The 21669-nt window shown below is 44.8% G+C and overlaps 2 protein-coding genes across 2 annotated transcripts in view; both read right to left on the bottom strand.

Moving 5' to 3' along the window:
* sdc2 (syndecan 2) overlaps nt 1–16199 on the bottom strand; it is a 31602-nt gene extending 15403 nt beyond the window's left edge. The window contains exon 1 of the mRNA XM_076302086.1: nt 15753–16199. Within this exon, the coding sequence (XP_076158201.1) occupies nt 15753–15812 (60 nt within the window). The 5' untranslated portion in view covers nt 15813–16199. The remainder of the gene's footprint in view (nt 1–15752) is intronic.
* A 1948-nt stretch (nt 16200–18147) lies between these two features.
* ppp1r36 (protein phosphatase 1 regulatory subunit 36) lies at nt 18148–21669 on the bottom strand. Its single transcript, XM_076300839.1, has 8 exons — nt 21609–21669; nt 21376–21445; nt 21142–21240; nt 20592–20732; nt 20439–20481; nt 19955–20157; nt 19049–19243; nt 18148–18464 (listed from the first exon to the last, which is right to left on the bottom strand). Exons 1-8 carry the CDS (start codon nt 21667–21669, stop codon nt 18176–18178), a joined length of 1101 nt encoding a protein of 366 aa, XP_076156954.1. The 3' UTR covers nt 18148–18175.

Here is a 21669-nt window from a genome sequence, read left to right as displayed (position 1 = left end):
GATGCCCTTTCTGGTCAAGAGGAGGTTACAGTCGTGCTGAAGGGCCTCCAATACAGGGAGGAAATGAAAAACTTGGGACAGAAATTCCGGGGGCAGGAGGCTTCTTGGAGATGGGTGTATGGAGCCTGGGAGACTTGGGATGGGTGTGTGTATGTGTGGGTGGATGACGAGGTTGAAGGATGTTCCACAAAACAGCCTCAATCAGGAGCTGTGTGTGGTGCAGAAACCCCACTGCAGTTGGATCGAATGCAGTTCATTTCATGCAGTACGGAGGGGTCAAAGCTTTGGTCTTGGCTATTTGGTGGAAGCACATTTCCTACTTAAACATTCCACAGAGGCTCTAGGTTAAACTGCCAGGTATGTGCTTGAAGACAAAAAACAGGAACTCACTCTGAACCATTCCCATATGCAGGGAAAAGAGATTACTAACAACTTTAATCAGTGGAAATGGGCCTGGGTCAGTCAGTCACAGACAGATTAACACAATTTGGGCAAATTGATCGCAATACGACCGCCAAATGAGATGGATACGTCTATATGACGTGGACGGGGGAAAAAAAAAAACCTTAATCCCATTTTCCCCATTTATTAATGAGAAGATCCTGGACAGCCAATGAAAAAGCTTGTGAGAGAGACAGGTGGAGTACATGTGGGCACACATGTCCACCCATGAACTGAAAGGCAGCACACCACGCCACACAAGCGGCGTGTCCCTCTCTCCCTCACACCTGCCCCCCCACCCCTGCTGTCCTGTGTCTGCCCAAGCCCTCCTGTGCTGGCAGAGCAGGTTGGGGGGGAGGGGGGGTGAATGCTCCCTTTCAGGCTGCTGCGTGTCTGGCATTTCCTCCATTCCTCCACAAACACAGGTGGTGCCTCAGGAGGGGCCCGTGGTGGTGGTGAGGTTAGGTTGGGGGCGTGAAGGGGGGGGGGGGGGTGGAAGACTGAGTATCATGGCAGCAGTATATGTAACCAACACCACACCACACACATAGACATACAGACACGTAAACACATACCAGTTTCCAACCAATATGTGACTTGACTGTTGCCAACTGTATCGATGACAAATCTTTCAAGAGGGTGTGAGAGTTGTGGAAAACTTTCCAAGCTGTAGTTCAGAGATATCTGTACGTTACTCAAACAAAACTCACAAACAATGCTCAAGCCTCAGATATGAAGTACCTGAAATATAAATATTATAAAATACCCAGGTTTCACATCCAGGGGTGATATTCGTTAAAAAAAAGATATAAATATGTAATGTAGGGTGGAACGATTTAGGGGGAAATAATGTTTTTTTCTGACAAATATTGTGATTGTGATTTCTTTTGCATCATTTTTGACAGTCAAGTTTCAACCTCAATATACACTGTATGACACATTCCTTCACTCATTTCCATACTCTTTTTAGTCTTTAGACTTTTTGTCTTTTTAGGCAAGATCATCACTACTTCTGAAAGCCTTTTGTTGCTGTACATTTGTTGCACTGCTGCCTATGGTGCTTTTTCAAGTTGCTACATGTTCATCATGTTGCCTCAGGAGGTAGAATTGCTTGACAATAGCTTTCGCATACCTTTGTTTGCTTGTCATTTCTGGTAAACCTAAAATACTCACAAATAAGCATGGTTGCAAGCTGTATCCTTAATTGCATTAGTTGAAATTGTGAATAATTCGATTAAAAATAGATTAATCTTTCAGCCCTAATATAATGTTTGGATAACTTCATTGGGCAAGAGTGATATTGCAAATGACACAGAAATCTGTATAAAAATACAATGAGCCCTGGTTCTGACTGAGGGCCAATTACAGATGTAACCATTCTCCTTGATCTTCTCACAATACATTCAGAAATCACATTTACATTCCACTTTCATTCAAGTTCCATTCACTCAGGTTATCGAAGCAGCCAAGATCTCTAGAGATGTCCGTCTTCATAGTTTTTCTTCTGAGAGCTGTCTTCTGGAAGAAGAGGATCTATAAATATGTGACTCGCCACTTTTGTTCTCCCGTGTACACTAGTGTGCGCTTACTACATTTTTCTCAGTGTCGCTCCGAACCAGTAGAGCGGAATCGCCAGCAGAGCTCCGTCAGGGGAAACGGTTGGCGGACTTCTCTCGACTTCTCTCGCACGGACATGAATTCACAGTCAAACTAGGACTACATAAAAATCACTTTGTTCTGGTGCATGTGATGACCTACTTCCGCACCACTTTCCAAAAGCATAAGGCACAGGAAATTAAATGTAACTGTGATAAGGCCAGGTGAATGTGCTGCTTGTTAGAGAATGATGAGGGGCTTCTGACAGATCCCCTTTAGAAAAGCTACATCTCCATTAAAATGTTGGTTTCTCATGAGAACAATCATCCCTCTCTGGTACTTTCTCAGAATGGTACACAAATATACGTACCATGCATATGCATACACATACTGGTGAGGTTTAGTTCTGTTGCAGTGTGAGCGTAATGACGCAAATTCAACAGAAGGTGTCACATTCCTGATTATAATGTGGAAACAGAAGAGCTGGCTTTTGAAGGTGAAGTCTACCATCTTGCAATTATGTGACTAGCATCACACGCATCTCACACACACACACACACACAGACACACCTCTTCATTGCCAAAATTCCCTTCAGTTCCAGTGTGAATCTGACTGTTTCTTTTTAGCCTGTCTAGATACAGACCAGGCCTCAATCAGTATTAAGTCAGGGTGCTTTGTCTCGCCAGCCCTTAAAAAACACCTCCTCAGGCCAAAACGGATTCTGATGTATAAATTTCGCTGCCAGTTCAAAGTTAATTTAATCCACTTTTTCTCTTTCCCTCTTTTTTTTCCATGACAGCCAAATGGTGCCCAAAAAACGGGTGTGGAAGAGAGAGGGAGAGAGAGAAAGGGGCGGCTTTTGTGCAGCTTTTGTCCCACCTCCAATAGCAGACCTTTCTCCGCTCTGACAGGCAGCTTGTGACTTGTCTGGTGTCGGCTCATTAACCCCCGGCGGCCCACAGGGCCAAAGGACATCAAAGAATTGCCGAGGAGACGAGGGAGCAAAGGCCACAGGACAATAAAGCTGTAGCGTCCAACGGCAGGAGGGGAGGGGAGATAAGCAGCTGTTGCTGTCCAACTTGCTCTTCCGGGCTACAATAACCTTTTGAAAAGGTACTCTCTCATTTCAACAAAAATATACCTTGTTTTGATCAAATCCAGTGTGCAGTGACAAGAGGAAAAGTGCCAGCAGAATAGAGTGGCTTCATTCCAAATTGATCCCTTAGTGTGGCAACAACAATAGTGGATCAATAAGGGATGATATGGTAACAATTTGACTTTATTTGACTTCATGCTTGTGTTGATTTACTGGCAGTGAGGCAACGTGAGGAAGCGAGGTACGGGGGCATCTGTCAGTGTTTATTCACGGTCCTGCTGGCTTCAGTAACCCCTGTGTAAATCTACCACACGTGCTTGTGTGCCGCGCGGGAGGAGGGGGAGACAAGAAAGAATGACGTGAACCATCATCCTGCCAGTGCTCCATCATCACACTGCCTTGCAAATGGGGCCTTATCAGTGCAGATAAAAGCTTTGGCAGAGCCGTGTGGAAGTGCCACGGGTGGGGGGTTGGAGTTGTGGGGTGGGGAGGGTGATTTCACCGCTTCATCAGCTCATCTGCTCCACTCCTCACAGTTACAGCGCCCTTCCCCTAAGAGGATTTGGCCCTCAGGGAGTCAAAAGGCCGAGGCATTTTGGTGGTAGCTGTGGTGGGAGAGGATTCAAGCACTGCCGCTTACGTAGGAGGAGGAGGAGGAGGAGGAGCTGAAAGGACGGGAGGGTGAAACACATCATGTGCAGGGTTTTATTTGGGAAAAAGCGGCATCATAATAATAACCGCAAGGCATTGGCATCGTTTGTGCTTTCAAATGGTGAGGTGGAGGAGTAACCCAAGATAACGTCTTCAGCCTGGCCTTCAACAGCGGGCTGACTAGCTGGTGGCGGGCGATGAAGGGAAGTGAGAACAGAGGCGAGGAAGTGTGCATGTTTCTCGCTCACCACGTACAATCACAATCATACTCAAAATTAGCTCCTGGCCATTCACTTCCAGCTTGATGTTTTTCGGGTTTTGGTTTTATGGCCTTTTTACCCTTGCTAAAATTAATCATATAGGGCTGTTATCGCCATTTTGCTAGAAAATAATGCTAAATGCTGAGCCTGATTGCAGGGGATTGTGTGTGTGTGTGTGTGTGTGTGTGTAGCATAAGGACTTGCTCTGAGTGTGAGGGTTCTAACGGCAGGCTGGGTGGTTTGGAGGCAGGAGCACATGGCAGGTGGTGATTTCTGATCCCATTATACTGGGCTAATCCTGTGCATGCAGCACGAAGGAGGAACACCGACAAACTGGAGCATTCTGTCTAACCACTGTGCTAAGCTAAGCGCTGACCTGAGAGCAAAGCATCATTGGAAAGGCCATAGGGGTGGGGGGGGGGGGGGATTCTCTGCAGTTCCATACAGGTGGCAGACATAAAAAAAAAAAAAAAAAAACACAGCTTGGTTCAAAAGAGAGTCCTTGTTAAGACTTATTGCGCAACTGTGCTCTACAATGCAGGTCAATATACATTTTTTCTTTTTCTTGCTAAATGGGTCAGGGCATCAATCAGAGTGACCGAACTATAAGCCTGACTGGCGAGAAGCAGAATGCCCATTCCCCCTCAGCTGCCCAATCATTGCTAAAGGTGGGCATTCTGGGCAATGGGTCACTAAACTCTGTCTTGGCTTAACCAGCAAGCCTTGATCCAGGATTGGGAGCAAAGTGGCTTGGCATCACAGAGATGTTTGAACCTTGGCACAAAGAACTTTTGTTAAAGTAAAGACTCATTTGTTTAAATTGTATCTTACTAATTACTTCTTACAGAGTTGTGGTTTGTATATGTTTATGGCTATTGGTATTAAGTATTACAAGTATTACAATTTTGATATATTTTTTAATTAAGACCATGACATATGCCGTGGCCCACTGGTTAGCACTCTGGACTTGTAACCGGAGGGTTGCCGGTTCGAGCCCCGACCAGTGCGCCGTGGCTGAAGTGCACTTGAGCGAGGCACCTAACCCCTCACTGCTCCCCGAGCGCCGCCGTTGAAGCAGGCAGCTCACTGCGCCGGGATTAGTGTGTGCTTCACCTCACTGTGTGTTCACTGTGTGCTGTTTGTGTTTCACTAATTCACCGATTGGGTTAAATGCAGAGTCCAAATTTCCCTCACGGGATCAAAAAAGTATATATACTTATATACTTATACTATACTTTACTTTATACTGCTAATGTAATGTTTATTGAGGCCATTTTGAGTCGCTTTGGACAAACACATCTGCTAAGAACTATAGTTATACCAGAAACATAATAACATAAGTCACAAAATGTATAGATTATGTGCAGGCCCTCGGAGTGCTTTAGTTTGGTCCAATGTATGTCTTGTCCTCCTTGCGCCACACTAGAATTAATTCCTCTACGCTTGTGCCAGCATGCCAATCATCACACATTAAAGTTAGAAGCAGCCTATTAGACATCTTGGGCCATTTCTTATGGAGGTTATGGGGTATGGTTGGGATCAGAATGCTACCCTAGATTTATCCAGAAGCATGATTGGTTTGGGGAATGGGTTCGGAGATTAGTTGTTTATGAGGTCACAAGAGAGGTGGTGACACATGCAGGAGATTAGCTGGAATCCAGGGCGCAAAGCAGGCCACCACATCCGCAGCAAAGCCACCCCATCAGTCACAACTACTCTAACGATACAAAAATACTGGCAACTTTAAACTTTACCTTCACTCGTTAGTTGTCTTCAGACAACTTTTAATAGGCCACATACAATCACTACGCTCATTACCTCTGGCTTTTAAGAGGCGGTAGAGTGAGCTTGGTCTTCGACATGTGGAACTTAGCAGTACTAGCAGCACGAAGAGAGCTAAACTTCTGGAAACAACGTGCCTTCATTTCATCAGATTTCCTGCATTCTGGATGAAACGACACATATCAAAAAGGTCTCATGCACATGAAAGGACAAACCCCATGCTGCATCTGTGCTGGCACTGCACCGCCAAATCATGCTGGGTGTTCAGTTAGCTGTGAGGGGCTGAACATCAGTGCGCCATCCAGCAGGGCCTGTGTGTGTGTGTGTGTGTGTGTGTGTGTGTGTGTGTGTGTGTGCTGATACCACCTCTGCCCAACAACAGGGGAGAAACATATTTCCACCACCTCTGCACGGACTCTTCCCATCTGTCAAACTCCATTACCTCCCTGCGCATCCCAAAATGATGCGCTCTTGAGCAAGACGTGGACACCCTGGTGCACAGCACAGGCATCATGCAGTCCGTCTGAGCCTGCCGAGAGTCTCAGGTCACCGTGCCAAAGTTTGAGGCTGACTGGACCGGCTCGGCAGATGTTTTCCTGTTTCCCTCCTTTCTGTTCCATGAAAGCTCAGTATATCCACATGGAATGAAAACGAAAAATCCTCTAGCCAGCCTTAATATGAGACCTTATGTTGTTGTTTTTTTGGGCTTTGCCCTCAGGATGTGACCTGTCAAGCTGGACGCTATGGTCCTCTAGTACAATTTCAAAACTTATTGGGATGCGTCTGTTCTTCTTTTTTACTCCCCACCCCCTAAATTCATATTTCATTTTGTGTGAATAATTCAGCTCTGGCAACAGAAATAGGTCCTGTAGCACAGCTTGTCTGTGCTGTAAATGTTTAATGCTGGTGGGGGGAGAGAGAGGAGCGTCCTCCCAGCGGACACAAGCAGCTGAGCAGTTTATCAGGACAGAAAGCCCGCTCTCCCCGCCGAGACCAGCCCGCAGCCAACACTCAGAGCAGACACCACTTTGTCTTTAATCACACACACACACACACACACACACACACTCGCGCTCTCTCTCTCTCCCTCACACACGCACACGCTTGCTGTATCTCTCTCTCACACACTCACACCAACCCACCCAGCATATGCAAACACACAAAAAACTAGCTAGTGCTCACACTCACATCCCAGTCCAACCACACACACACACACACACACACACACACATCCACCAGATAGAGATCACTAACAAACTGAGCAGACTAAAAACAGCTTTCATATCGCTGCCAAACCTCCTGCAAAACGCTCAGCCCCCAAAGTCTTTCCCCCTCTGCCGTAATCCTGCAAGAATGTGTGGTTGCATCTGCAGTAGTTTCCCAGTCTCAGACACAACACATACACACGAGTGTACACACACACACACACACACACACACACACACACACAGCACCATCATCTTTTGTCTCATTCCTTCACATCGTTAGGACCTCATGACAACCAGGAGGTCACGGCTCATTGGTCAGATGAGCGCCACACAGTCTTCTGATTGGCCCTGTGGCATGTTGAATGCAGTGGCAGTGCATTACGCTCATCATCCTTAATATGTCTGCACGCACGTAGCACATTCGTGATAAGTCTGTTTGGAGTTGGAACCATGTCGCAATGTCTAGAGCATAAAAGAACGTGAGGCTTGTGGAGGCATACGCCACACCAAAGAAGAACTGCCCCACTTCCCCACATTCCCCATTAATTAGTTACTTAAGAAAACTCCCTGTATGAGGGCCATAAAGCTTCCATCTGTCTGAGAAGAGCACATCCTTTCTCACTCCCCACCAGTAAATTTGGACCATGTGTGAGTTGAGATGGAGGCAGTCATGCAAAAGATAAGCTTAACATTATATAAATATAGAACAATGGGAAAGATATGAATCCAAAAATTCAACTTGTTTTATGTAAACATCAGCAGAGGAGTTTCCAAATAAAATCCATACAACACACCCCAAGCGTATCATTTTTAGGACAAATAAAAATGAATAATTATAGACTGACAGTGGTAACTGTTGTGCCAGCTGAAGAAATCCCAATTCAATCACCTCCAAATCAACAGCACACCTGCTGTGCTAAAGACAGGCTTGGCTGGTGCATAGCAAAAAAGCACACAAAAGCGCTCGCATGAAAACCTTTATCAGTCAGACAGCAACGTGAGCTTAAGAGGAGGGCGTGTGACGGTAGCAGAGAGACAGACAGCTCAGACACAGACAGTATGTGGTCTCAGCAGGCCCTGGCCAGACAGGTGAGGGAAGGACAGCCTGCTGGACTGCCTGTTTGGCTGTGGCTCTTTTGATTAAACCAATCATCTATCATCATGCTGCATGCTGTTCTAAGAGTTGCAATCAATGGTTTTAGGTGTCAAAAAATATTTTAGGCCTGACAGGCATGGCAGAGGAGATGCAAAGGCATGAAAATGTTTCAGTAAATAAAAGCATGACCTTATGTGTCCTTGTTTCCATCATTTTACACGTGTATTTGTATAGAATGCCAGACTAAGAAAAGAATACCTGAAACAATAGAGAATGTTTTTTGGGGAATTACAGATGCTATATTATAGTATTGCAGTCAGATATACATAGGAGGGCTGTTAAATCCCTAGTGCTGTAGGTAGGGGACGTCCCACATTGGGCAAATTGGCCAGGCTAATCAACAACCAAGCCTTTTTTTTTTATTTACCATCAAAAACAAAATCACCACCAAATCAACCTGTGTGGGCACTGGGCATTACTCCAGAATTACTTTGTGGCATGGGGACTTGCCAGCACAGAATTACCAGAGGCTGAAAGTGTGAAGCAGCTGACCTGATCTACTGACCGGTGTTACAGTTGGGTAATGACTGGGAGATAGAGGCACTTCTTTTTGGGCCACACAAAATGAGGGATCATTCAAATGTGTTGGGGGATGGATTTGGGGCGGTGGGTGGGCAGGGTGAGGCTGAGCCTGTTCAACCATCTGTGGAAGACACACGTCCTTTTGGTGTGTGTTTTTCCTATGGGCCTAAAACGTTCATTACCCCTCGTGTACATGCACACACACACACACACACACACACACACTGAACACAAACACACACAGACTAAATCAGGCCCCGGTGGCCTCTGCTGAAAAGGAGACAGAGTGGAAATGAGCATGTCAGCTGTGTTTGCATTCCTGATGAAAATTCATGGACTTGAACACGCTGCATTAGAAGTGTGCCCCTCCATAATGGGACTTTATAAAAGCGTGATAAATGTGTATGCTTTGGTGAGCGTGTATCTGAGTTCTTATGTACTTAAAATTTGTGTGTGTACTGTGTAGGTGTTTGTTTTTTGTTTTGTGTGTGTGTGTGTGTGTGTGTTCTGTTGGACGCAGATGGGTGCTAACAGAGTGCATTAGTCCAGATAATCTCGTTCTCATGAGGCTAGGGCATTAAAGTGTCTGAGCACGTCAAAAGCGCTGAGAGGTCCTGATGCTTTCTGCCCTGCGGTGATTAAAGATCAACTGAGATTTCACTGTTTATCTCTCTGCATCTCTCTTGCCTCGTGCCATGGTAACGGTGTTCCTCTTTTCTCGTTCCTTCCGTAGGCCTTTCTCTTTCTGACACACTCCAGCTTCCTCAGTCTCTTTCCCTATACTGTTTCTGTCACTGTAAACTCTGTTCCTTCTTTTATTCTGTCCGTTTCTTTCCATTTCTTCCTCTGAACTTCTTTCTTTTTGTTATCTCACGTTTCTACCTGTGTCTTTTGCTGCCCACTGCCTCTCAGTTTCCTTTTCTCTCTGTGGCTAGTGGACTAGTCAGACATGCAGTGTCTTGTACTTGTGTCTATGAACATCTCTGTATGTGTGACATTCTGAATCATTCACGGCAGCATCCATCTCGTATTCTCATCCTCAAAATAGCTGGACCCACATGAAAGCTTTGCAGGCTAACATTTGATGGCCACTGAAAGCACTGCTGTGACTGACGGATAACAACAGCACGCTCGCGTCTCGAACCAAATAGCACAATCTCACCGATCACCTCCTGCCACTGTGTGGGCATCTGAGGTCACATGACTGGCGGGAGGAAGTGCGGTGACCTTTCTGAGTTCTCACACAGACACACACTCACTTCTTTGGGTATCACCACAAAACAAGCAGCGCCTGTTTCGCTGTGTACCTGCCGCGATGGCCGCTTCCTGTTTGTCAGTTCAGTTCCCATGACACTTATCCATCTTCAAATCAGTCCCGCCATCACAAGGAAATGGTTTGCTTAGTGGTTAAATCTGGTGCAGACAGCGGCAGGAAGAAGGTTGATTAAAAAAAGAAAATGCCGTCTCAATTCACTTTGAGGGGAAATTGTTGGTGGCTGGTACCACAGAAAAAGTGAAACTACAGTGAGGCACAGTCTCTCTTTGTGTGCCCACACACACACACACTCATGGCATATCGACCACAGGAAGCGTTGAAGCTGCCTAAACAGTATGAGAGATAAAAAATGGCACCAGACATTAGAGGGGTTTTCCCCCCACTTCCCTAGACACACTGCATTTTTCAATTAGGGCGCCTTTTAGAAGCGATCAAGGACCGCTCGTAAATACGAGGCGGGAGCACAGATGTGTTAAATGCAGCATGACCCTTTCCAGAACAATCTCCAGTGCGGGCGGAATGGAGCTGGTGACATCATGCTCTCATCAGCACCCCCCCTGACAACATAATGTGTTCCGTCCTAAACCGCCAGCACTTAAAACTGTGCATTTTAATGCATCCCATACACCAGAACTTAAGTGTGACTGCTGCAGAATATTCTAGTGGCATCCTTTCATTGAAGAGAGGAGACATCAAAACATCCAAACTGTTTTTAATAAGCTGTGGGGCAGTCAAACATACAGCAAAGGATGGAAAACAAGGACAAGAGTTCCTGATGACATGCTGGGGGTACTTTGGTGTTAGGCAGTCACACTCGTTCATTTGCTTGTTTCGATAACTGCAGCAGAGGAACGGTGTTGTCGCACTGCCTAGCGCAGCTGGGTAGGGTTCTCTGGTCCCAGGTCACTTCACGCTGCACACAAGGACAAGGAGACTGATCCTCGTCTCAAACTTTCTCTCTCCCTCTCTCTCACACATGCACACACACACAGTGAAATAAAAGATCAGCACTGGTTTGTTCACAGGGCCACATATATAAGTACAGTAGGGTGCTAAATCAGTTCTATCCACCCCCACCCAGCCCCCGAGCTCCCCTATAGCCTAATCACTGGGCCTCGACCACAGGCCTCCAAAGGAAGTTTCCACATGAAGCAACTTTCAGAGCAAGAAACTGTGCGGGAGGAAGGGAGAGAGAGAGGGAGTAGGAGAGAAAAAGAAGAGAGGGAGTAGGAGAGAAAAAGAAACAAAAAGACACGGGGAGTTTAAGAGAGCTAAATTAACTTGTGTGTGACCACTGCTTTTGCAAGAGCAAAAATGGCTTTCACAAGATGTCGATTAAAAAAAAAAAAGAAAGATAAAAAAAGCATGTCATTATGGGGCTGATGTAACATAGTACACATCTTCTCTTTGCTTTAAGCAGACCCACTAGGACTCGAGTGTAGATGTGGAACATCCTGTTGTGCTTCCGTTGTCTCTATCGTAGCGTTCATCTTGATTTGTCTGCCCTTCACTTTTGATTTAGCTCCACTGATGATAAGTCTCATGGAGAAAGGGACTTAAAACAGTGTCTGGACTCTTCTCCAAGCTCCAATCCACCATGCAGTATTAACTATGCTGACCTGAGCACTGCTACTGTGGCTTTTGTGACAATAGCTTTTGGTGAGCTTTGTTAAGCTATGCCGAGGTGTAGGGGGGCAGGAGTGGCTCACAGCTGGTTAGCGGGTCATACTCCACTTCACACAGACGGCTGGCACTGCAGGCAAAGTCCCTGTGGAATGCAAAACTTTATCCCTGTGAAGGACAACACTTCCAAGTTGGCGAGGAGTGGGGGGCAGGGTGAGAATTGTAGATTATCGGAGGAGTCGGCCACAGAGATGGAAAGAAAAACACAGCCTATGAGGAGAAGGCAGCCAAACCACATCACTTTCAAACAAACAAACAGAGACGCACAAACACACACACCCACGTACAAACACAAAAACATATGTCCTGCATTTGTGCAAACGAGCTCCGTAAGCCGAGCGGAACAAAACCCATCTCTGCTTTTAACCTCCATTTTTCAATCTTTCCATCTGTGGGACGATAGCATAATGATCCCACTGTTCTTACAGTAACCGAAGACACAGCAACACCACAGAAGAATGCGAGTCGGTAGTGGTGGGGTGAAGAAAAACAAAAAAAAGGGGAAAAAAAGTAAAGAACACAGAAAGAAAAGAAAAAAGGACAGAAGGACCTGGGGCAGTGGTATAGTGTGCGGCTGATGATGGCCACACATACACACAAGAGCATGCTGGGATTCCATCAGCGGACCTGCAGAATCCATTTGAGGTTACATAACGGCCTGGCAGATTGAGCTGATAACCAGACCTAGCCCCCAGCCCAAAATAATGTACACACACACACAGGGTATTGAGATACTGGGATGACATGTGCACACACACAAACACACACTACAGATGAGTTGGTCTTGGAGCTGTTATTGTTGTGCTCATTATTGTGGTCATCATGACCATTTATTTTACATAATGATCCATCAGGAGCTGTGTGTGTATGTTTACATGTCAGTCAGTCATGCATGAGCACACCTACACTCAGGAGAAACTAGCAAGTTCCATTCACTTGTGTAAGAAAAATACAAATATTTTCAAGTGTGGTGAGCACACATCTTTTGTTTACTCGGTGGAGAGTTAATGGAGGACACAGACTTTATGGATGAGTCTGGCAGTCATCTGTTCTGCAATGCTCCCTTGTCTCTCACCTTTCATCTCTTCAATTTTGCGCAGCACAACTTTGCGAATGCTGCATGTAACCTGTGATAATAATGTATGCAACCAAAGACAAAAACAGGAGCAGGTGGAAGGGTGTTTAGGTTTTGGGTCAGGTGATGGTCACGGCCGGTCAGGCAGCCACGACACATGTGAACACTTTCCAGGCTCCCAGCTGTAAATGCAGTTTGGCGCATAACTAATAAATATGCAGGTCATCTGTAGGTCTGGGACTTTTGTTAGTATGTGCGCGTAGTGTTAGTGTGTGCGTTTGTGCACGTAGATTCAGGCTGTGTGTTTGTGTGTGTGTCCATGGGGTGAAGCAAACGTTAACATCCTCTCTATCTTTTAATAAAGCTCTGGAGAAAAACAGAGCCTGGGGTGAGAGAAGGAGACAGGCGTGTGGGGTGAGACAGCGGTCACAGCATCTCTCTCTCTCACACAGTCTTTCCAGTGGAGCAAATCCATGCACAGCTACAGTGCAAATGATGGTCTAGGGTTTTGGGATCCTGTTCCTCAGAAGTGCATGTGCCATGAGTGGACACTGGACAGCAGCTGACCTAGGAACAGACATGGCCCTGATACACACCAGACGCGACTGGCGTGAATCTGTTCCAGAGTCTGTGACTACTTGAGAGGGAAAAAATGTAGATGGCAAGTTAATTTCTCCAAGAGCTCACACTGAATATGAGCATTTGCTGGTGCCTTGAATTACACTTCTATAACAAGGCAACGGATGTCCATCTGGATGACAAAAGCAAATAACTGTTACATTATAAAAAAGAGAAAAAGTGTCTTTGAGTTGCATCTTCACAAAACTCAAATTAAATGTCGGCATGCTCCTCTTTCTCTGAGCAAGAATCGTTCAAAATTGATAGTGTGCACTTTGCAGGTTGTGTTTTTTTAGTTTTTTTTTTAGTTCTTCCTCAGAGCTCCGCGTCAGGAAGTGAGGCGGCACCGACCTGACGTAAATCTCCTGCTAGGAGCGAGGCAATCCCTCACGCTTCCCAGCGGACAAACACAGCCATAATTAGAGGCCACATCTGGCAACAAGCGCACACACACTGACAACACAACAGGGCAAGCTCATCCTGCCCTTAGAGCCTGCGCATGCACACACACATGCACACACACAAACACACACAAACACACACTAACACACACTAACACACACTAACACACACTAACACGCACGCACACCCAATGCTGGCAAATTAAGTGGACTACAGTTAGCTAACTACGATATAATTTTGTTGGCAACATTGACCAGTGCACATATCTCCCTTCGGCAACCTACTGTACCAAGTACTTGATCAGCATGTCAACATTGTGCCGTTATTGGTGATCAATGGTAGATCCCAGTGAAACTGCCGTGGTGATCAAATGGGGCATAGACTGCGGCAGGGACACAAGCACCGCTCAATCACGGCAACTGACACTGCTTTTGGCGGCACTATATTGGGTGCCTTTAGAGGTGGGCAGGGGTTAACATGCTTCGAGCTATGAGCACTACACTTCATGGGAGTTGATTTACCACACTTGCCAGTGTTAAACCTGGTGAGCCCACAGCTGACCAAACAACGACAAAGGTGTAGGCATGGACAGTCTACCATTTGGGGGTGAAATGCTATTTTTGGAATGTTGAAGAATTATAAAAACACACTATATTTAGGTCTGGGCCTTAGGTTTTAAAAAAGACAAAACTGTTCAAAGACCCTCTTCAGTAACACCTCATTAGATAGATAGATAGATACTTTATTGATCCCCAGGGGAAATTCATTATGCCTACTAACTCATGAATATGATTCCTCATGGTGTGTGAATCAGTAACCAAAACTTTTGTCAGCAACTCTGGCCATCTGACATCACAGTGCATAAGTTTAACACCACAAAGACATCAAGAGAGCTTATGGCATCATTATTATTCCCCATTGAAGGCCAGCAACTCACAGGTCCATCCAAACGGAAAGGAGGGTGAAGGAGGAGACTCCATAAGATTGTAAGAGATAGATTGTTTGTCCGGGTGTTAGGTTGCAGACTATTGTGACCAGATAGATACTATTGATCCACCCAGGCGAAAGATCTATTGAGATGCCAAACACTTTCTGTATTTAGCTTAATTGGCCCATAGCAGAAAGGTTAATGAATTGGCCTAAGTCAATGTTGAGTGGACCACAGGCCCTACACTTTAACAGAACCCCGCGAAACAGTCATTGTCCAGTGTCTTCATTCTAGATACAAGACTCTGATAGACTGAGTTATAACATAATATGTTTTGCTCTCAGACTATCTTTGAACATTACCAAAAAGAGTATCGTCAGAACAGAACAGGACTTGGACTAGCTTATCTAGCCTGCGATTGACTGGTCAGTGGTTACCTTATGAGACAGGCTACGTTCAGAACTTCAGTTGTCAACAACTGAGGTCTTTCATCAGGATACGGCTTCTTGCTACCTTACGAAATGAAGCGAAACGCACCGCTCTTCAGCGTCTCGTATGGCTTACAAAATGAGGTTAAAGAAATCATTTCACTTTCATATCGGTCCCCGAATAATTTCAACAAAGACGATTAAAACAATTAAATTGGCTCCAAATATGAAACCCCCTTGAGGTTAAACACGAAGTTACGGTAGGTTTATAGCTAAACTGTCGACAATAAACGTGACAATTTTCTTTATAAGCCCCTTTTCAGAAGATGCATTCTAGACGAGCAGCCCGTGTATTGCTTGGTGGCAAATATTTGGTTTCTTGTGACAGCAGGGTAAAAAGTCAACCATTCAATGTTCGACACGAATTCTTGAAAATCATAATTAAGTTAGCAAGCAGCAACACAAAGTGAATAATTTAGAACCATGTCTAAAAGCTGCCACAAGTTTACTGCAACCAACAAAGCTACAAAACAACTGCCTGATTCAGTGGAAGTTAACCAAGTACCGTTTAGCCTACTACTACCGTCAGCTTCGGAAAATATAGGCTATTATTGTTACAAACAACTCACCCGCTCAGATGAAAGCAAAGCCGTTACGCACAGGGCCAGTATCATCCAAAAGTTTCTCATTATTCCTTAGATAATTGTGTTGTGGTCGGAAGAAATGGACAAATCTCGACCAGTCTCTCCTCGTCCACTTGCGTGTGTAACTCTCCTCGTACACCTTCGCTCTCGCAGCTACGCTGTCTTGTTCCCCCTGCTAGGGATTGGAGTACCGGATACGTGTTGCTTTTTGTTATTCCTCCGCGCACTTTTTTTCTGCAAAAGTGACTTTACGAAAATGTCCAAAGCGTAAGCGGGTTCTTTTGGCAACTAAATCTCTACACGTCACTGTGGAGAATTCGCCGTTAGATTGAAATATGTTGCCACAAAAGGTCCGTTATCCTGCTAACATTCTGCCATATCGCACATTACTCACGTAGCATGAGGACTCGTAGGCAAAGCTGAGTCGGAAAGTAGACAAGTAAAATGCAGGTCAGGCTGGGGAGAGCTTGATAAATGATTGACAGTCACGTTGACCATATGAATGCAAGCTTGCGGAGACGCGAGCTGGGAGGCGGGAGGCAGCAATGGCCTGTAGCATTGTTAGCTTAATAGTTAAAATAAAATTCTTTATAATTGTAATATTGCAATGTTCACTCTACACGTGGTATGAACAGGCTACATATTATCATAATTATCTGAAGTTAATTATTATATACATTCAAGTTGGGCTAATTTATTTTGTGCATAGGTCTACCATATGATTTTATGCAAATTATTGTTTGAGCCAAATTAAGCAGACGTATTAGGCTTATTTTACTATTTATGGTCCACTTAAATAAGCATTTGAAAAAGGCTATAGGAACTCTGCTGGCTCACAAACTGCTGACTATTCTCTAGTAATTATACATTTTACAGTATCAACTATAACAGTTTTACAGCTTAAACTCTCCATAAAGGTCAAATTAATCCCTCCCAAAGCATACACTTGAAATTAATGACGCAAAATCAATTGAAGGTTCGGTCCACCTGTAGGGTGTCTCCCCCTCGTGGTGGAGTAGGCATGTCAGTTCAGATAACAGAGGTGGACACCGAGAAACGAAAACATGACATGACAACATCATTTTAGTTCACAATTTAATATAACAGTCTCCCTAGCCTTCTATCCCTAGCCTTCTCTCCATAGTCTTCCATTTGCAATTTACAACAGGCAAGACAGATAACTGTTTAACCATGACTCCATAGCCTAGAAATCCTATCCAGAAATCGAAACTCAATCAGGCCAATGAAATCGTGTATAGAGTCGTTAGGTGGGCTTAACATACTGATTGATGGCAGAGTTGCAAAGGTTTGGCTTGAATTCCCTGCTACTTGAAAACAGATAAGATGGATGTTGCTGTTGGCGAACAGTGTGACACGAGTTAAGCTTTTATTAAGTTGGCAAACGTTTGAACTAGCCAACTAGCTCCGCTGGTGGGAAACGCATGGGACTCATAGCGCTGCCGTTGTCCTATTGCGTGCAGAGGGAATTTGAAAGACAACTGATTATCTCGCCCCTCGGACTGAGCACTGCGAACGGTGAGTGCCCAGACCCTACATGTTAATGTGGGTCTGGCTCGTCAGGCTAATGACTCACACATCCACCTATCTTTTTCAGTTTCATATCCTGTTGAGTAAGCACACTGACTCATGGCTGATGGTGATTCAAGCTCAGCTGTGATTGAACTCCAGGCTTTATGTCTTACACATGGCTCTGGAGGTGCCTGTAAACCAACACACTGCCCCACCTCTGTCGCCTTGCCTGCTTTTCTCCTCCGCCCCCTCCTGAGCTCAGCCATGTGTGTTCAAGGCCCGGATCACCCTTCCGTGGTAGCCTAGATTACCCAGCCAATTAGGGTGAGGGCAAAGCCCCTTATGCTAGCCCAGCTGCTGCTCCTGAACTGGCAGCCTGCTTGCCTCAGCACAGGTGAAGAAGTAGGCTGTTACGTTGAGAACCACTTAAGGCGGTGATAGTGCATACAAGGTAAATTCTTATGGAGGTATGTTGCCGTCTTCTCATCACGAGACCTTTTTTCTCCCTCTGATACTGAGACAGTGGGTGAAAACAGTTATCTGCCACAGAACATTTGACATTACCACAACCAATCCATCTGCCAGTACAATATTTACATGAGAGGCATTATTGGTTTGGATGCTGAATGCAAAGTAATTTGGTTTTGCATTTGGAATTCAGTAGGAACAAGATTATAGATATGTGGACATGTACAGTATAATGAGCAATATGACTGGAAACAGTACACAATTTCTGAATAAATGCTTCAGTGGTCACTGCAAAAGTTTTATTTCTGGATTAGCACAAATAATATAAATCTCTCTCTCTCTCTCTCTCTCTCTCTCTCTCTCTGACTGACACACACACACACACACACACACACACACACACACATATATTACTCAGTGACTGAAGACTGTCCCTCAGTGGTGGCGTGTGAGTTCACAGTGTTGGCTCGGCTCTGGGTCCCAGGCTTTTCCTCAGCTATGGACATGCGACTAGTCATGAAGGAAATGTTCTTTGCCTGCATGTGGACAGACGAGTTGTCATCATTGTCATCGTCGTCGTCGTCGTTGTCGTCATAATGTTCTGACCACCGGGGCATTAGTGTGGTGCGGCTGAACTCTTTGAGGGGTTTTCCCAGAATGCCAAATCTAGGGACAGGAAAAGAGTGCAACGGAGACAGAAAGATAAATAACATTTCAGGAGGAGAGAGAGAGAGAGAGAGAGAAAGAGAGGGAGAGAATCTCCCTCACTTCCTGCAATCTGGCAGTCAGTAGAGGCTTCTGTGTGTCTAGAGAGAGACTCTTATGCTTACACTTTATTTCTCAATAGGAAGCCCCCAGCTGCATAGCTAAACTCTGGGGGACATGAAATCAGGCATCATCACAGGAAATGTTTCTTGCTAACTTCTACAAGATCAAGGCACTCCAGGAAACCAACACGCCAGTGTGTGTAACGCAAATACCTGAACTGGTAGGATGGGACGTCAGTCTTCCAATTACATTTTTTGGAAGAGTTCTAATTTAATTTAATTTTGTTTTCAATACATCTATTTGTATGCTAACAGTGATAGCTGTCATTAGCTGAAGTATTTTATGCACCACACACAGCAGCAACTAATAGTTTGAGAATAGTTTTGTACTTGACAGCGAGGAAGGTGAAGACAGAGACAGAGAGTGTGGGAGAGACAAAGAATGACAATAAGAAGATGGAACGGGAGCAGACATGGGGGTGCTGCTAAAGCAGCCTGGGCCAACTGGGGTGTTACCTGAAGGAGGCCAGCTGTTCGCTAAGTTGCTCCATCAGCTCCTCAGTGTTGCAGAGCTTGGCAGTGGACCGCTCGCGAGGGTGGGACCTCTGGAACAGGTGAGGGGCCTCCTCCCGGGGAAAGGGCAGCAGGGACACCATGACCGGAGAGCGCTGGGTCACGATCTTGCTCAGAGCTGGGCGTCGCTCCGACTTCCTGGGTCAAAGGTGGGGAGACAGGAGGGGTGGGAACCCGCAACAGGAGACGAGTGAGGATGACCAAGCTGCCCGTAAAACTGTCACAGCTCAGTCAAGCATGCAGAATTACAAAACCATCTCCACACACGCCTATAGATGTTTTCAACTAAAAACAACTAAGAGAACAGAATATTTTTTATTTATATTTATATATTTTTATATATATTTTCTCATTATTTTCTTGTTAACCAATCAAATGAATTTCTATATGTTCTTGTTTAAATTAATTATGACATGATGCATGACACAAAGGCAAATGAAAGATTAAACTTCAATTAAACTCAATTGCGAAAGATTAAACTCAATTGCTAAAGCGAGATGATTTAAACTCTTGAAGTTCAAAAGCTTTCATGTTCACATATACCTGTATGGTATTTTCATCAGTTACATTAAACAATACTATACTATTCCACCACTGTTCTTATGTGTGTGTGTGTGTGTGTGTGTGTGTGTGTGTGTTTGTGTGTGTGTGTGTGTGTGTGTGTGTGTGTGTGTGTGGGTATATTTGGGGGAAAAAGTTAAGTTTTAGTGAACAATTAATTAAAACCAATTAAATCTTGACATCCCCCCCAAACTGTAATGCAAATTCCATTAAAAGTAACTCCTAATTCAAATCTTGGCTTATCTCTCTGTGTGACCATATGGTGACCACAACAGCTCCTGGCCATACTTCCTCTCAGTCGTCACTGGGCTGGGCTCTTTGGGGTTGGCCTTGCTCTCCTCCTGGTTCTCGCTCCTCTCCGACTCCTTGCCATTCAGCGTGGGGTTGAACGTGTCGGAGCGCAAAAGTCGGCCTACTTCCTCTTGAATCCCCTTCAGGTCCTTCCTGCCGAATGTCACCCACGCCGCGTAGCACAAAAAGCTGTACAGACACTGAGGACGAAATATTGGGTAGACATAACATCATGCTTAAAAGCGCCTCTCAGTAGTGGTTAACAACAGTAAAACAATAGAATTATAATTAAATAAAACATAGAGACTATAAACCAGAGTTTGTTTTGATGTACAATTCTGAACAAGACAATGGGCCTAAACATAAACATAAAAAAACAAGTGAATAGAACACTTTCACACAAGCCATAGACTGTTTGTATTTGAAAGAGAAGTCGTCTCGTCTCATTTGATATACACAATATCCTGTCTGCTGCACGAACCTCATAAAGCTGCCTGTCTCTGTGCGTCCACGACACTTTGCTCCTGCAGAGACAAAACCACAGCTGTCATTTTCAAGCAGGAAGTTGCATATTAACAAATGCAACACACACTAATTGAAACATTTGCAAAAGCTTTAGTGAGGGAATCCGGACCTTCCACATGACATATGGTGCTGCTGGGACAGCCCCAGCCCTAAGATGAGTGTGGAGTAGCAAAGGGCCAGCTGTTTTTGGGCCAAGTCGACCTTTGCACAAGTCTCTGCCATCACCTGTTTCTCTGTGACGCTGGGTTCACTAAAACAGAAATTAGCCTAAAATAATTACAATTACCTCAAGAATTCAACATGTATCTCATGCCATATAAGGTCATGTGCCTCTACAACGAGGAGTCCATCATTCGATCACAATAAAAACTTTAAAGGTTTATTAACATGCAATATTTATGTTACATAATGTAGCCTATTGCTTCTGACAATATATAACACAGACTGAATGGGTACATTTCTATATTTGAAAATAGAATATTCATTGCAGCTTCACTTCAAAGACCTACAGAATTTCCATCTAATATGCTGTCACTTCTACCACACTCCACACACAGAGTCTGCACCTGATCCTGAAAACCTGTACTAAAGATACATTTAAGATCACTGAAGGAACTTCATAATCAGAACACATCTTTATGGTCTCGGCACATACTTACGCCATTAGCGGCTTTGGCTTCCTTTCCAGAGACATCTTCTCAAAATAGCAGGACAGGTAAAGTAGCAAAGCAGCCAAAAATGCATTAAGCTCCCTGCACCTGCCAAGCAATGCAAACTAAGATATATTGTTCCATCCAAATGAAATTTTGTTCTTCACAGCAATCACAATGTATAGTTATAGTATTTTGCAGACACTTATAATGATAAAGAGGGAAGGGCACATTCATACATACTTCATCAAAGAAAGAAAGCAAAGTGGGATGGGGATGGCCTCATTCTCTTGCAGTAAACTCAAGGCCACCTCTGCAATGCAGACATAGCCATTACTACAATGGAGGGAAATGCAATGAGGTATAATTGTTCCGCTGACAGTGCATGTTGCATGGGATGGGGGGGGGGGGGGGGCCTGTAAACACAGAAATCATGCTTTGTGTGATTCCATCATCAGAAAAAAACTGAGACGTACGCTTAACGTGCTCCATGGTGACCTGCTCCCTCTGGGCCCGCTTGACAGAGGACAAAAACAT

Source organism: Alosa pseudoharengus, unplaced genomic scaffold (assembly GCF_046254945.1).
Source record: "Alosa pseudoharengus isolate Yale_2024_CS ecotype anadromous, Long Island Sound unplaced genomic scaffold, YU_APseudo_1.1 YU_APseudo_1.1_scf_23, whole genome shotgun sequence".
In the NCBI taxonomy this organism is placed as follows: domain Eukaryota; kingdom Metazoa; phylum Chordata; class Actinopteri; order Clupeiformes; family Clupeidae; genus Alosa; species Alosa pseudoharengus.
This window is presented reverse-complemented; position numbering and strand designations above follow the sequence as displayed.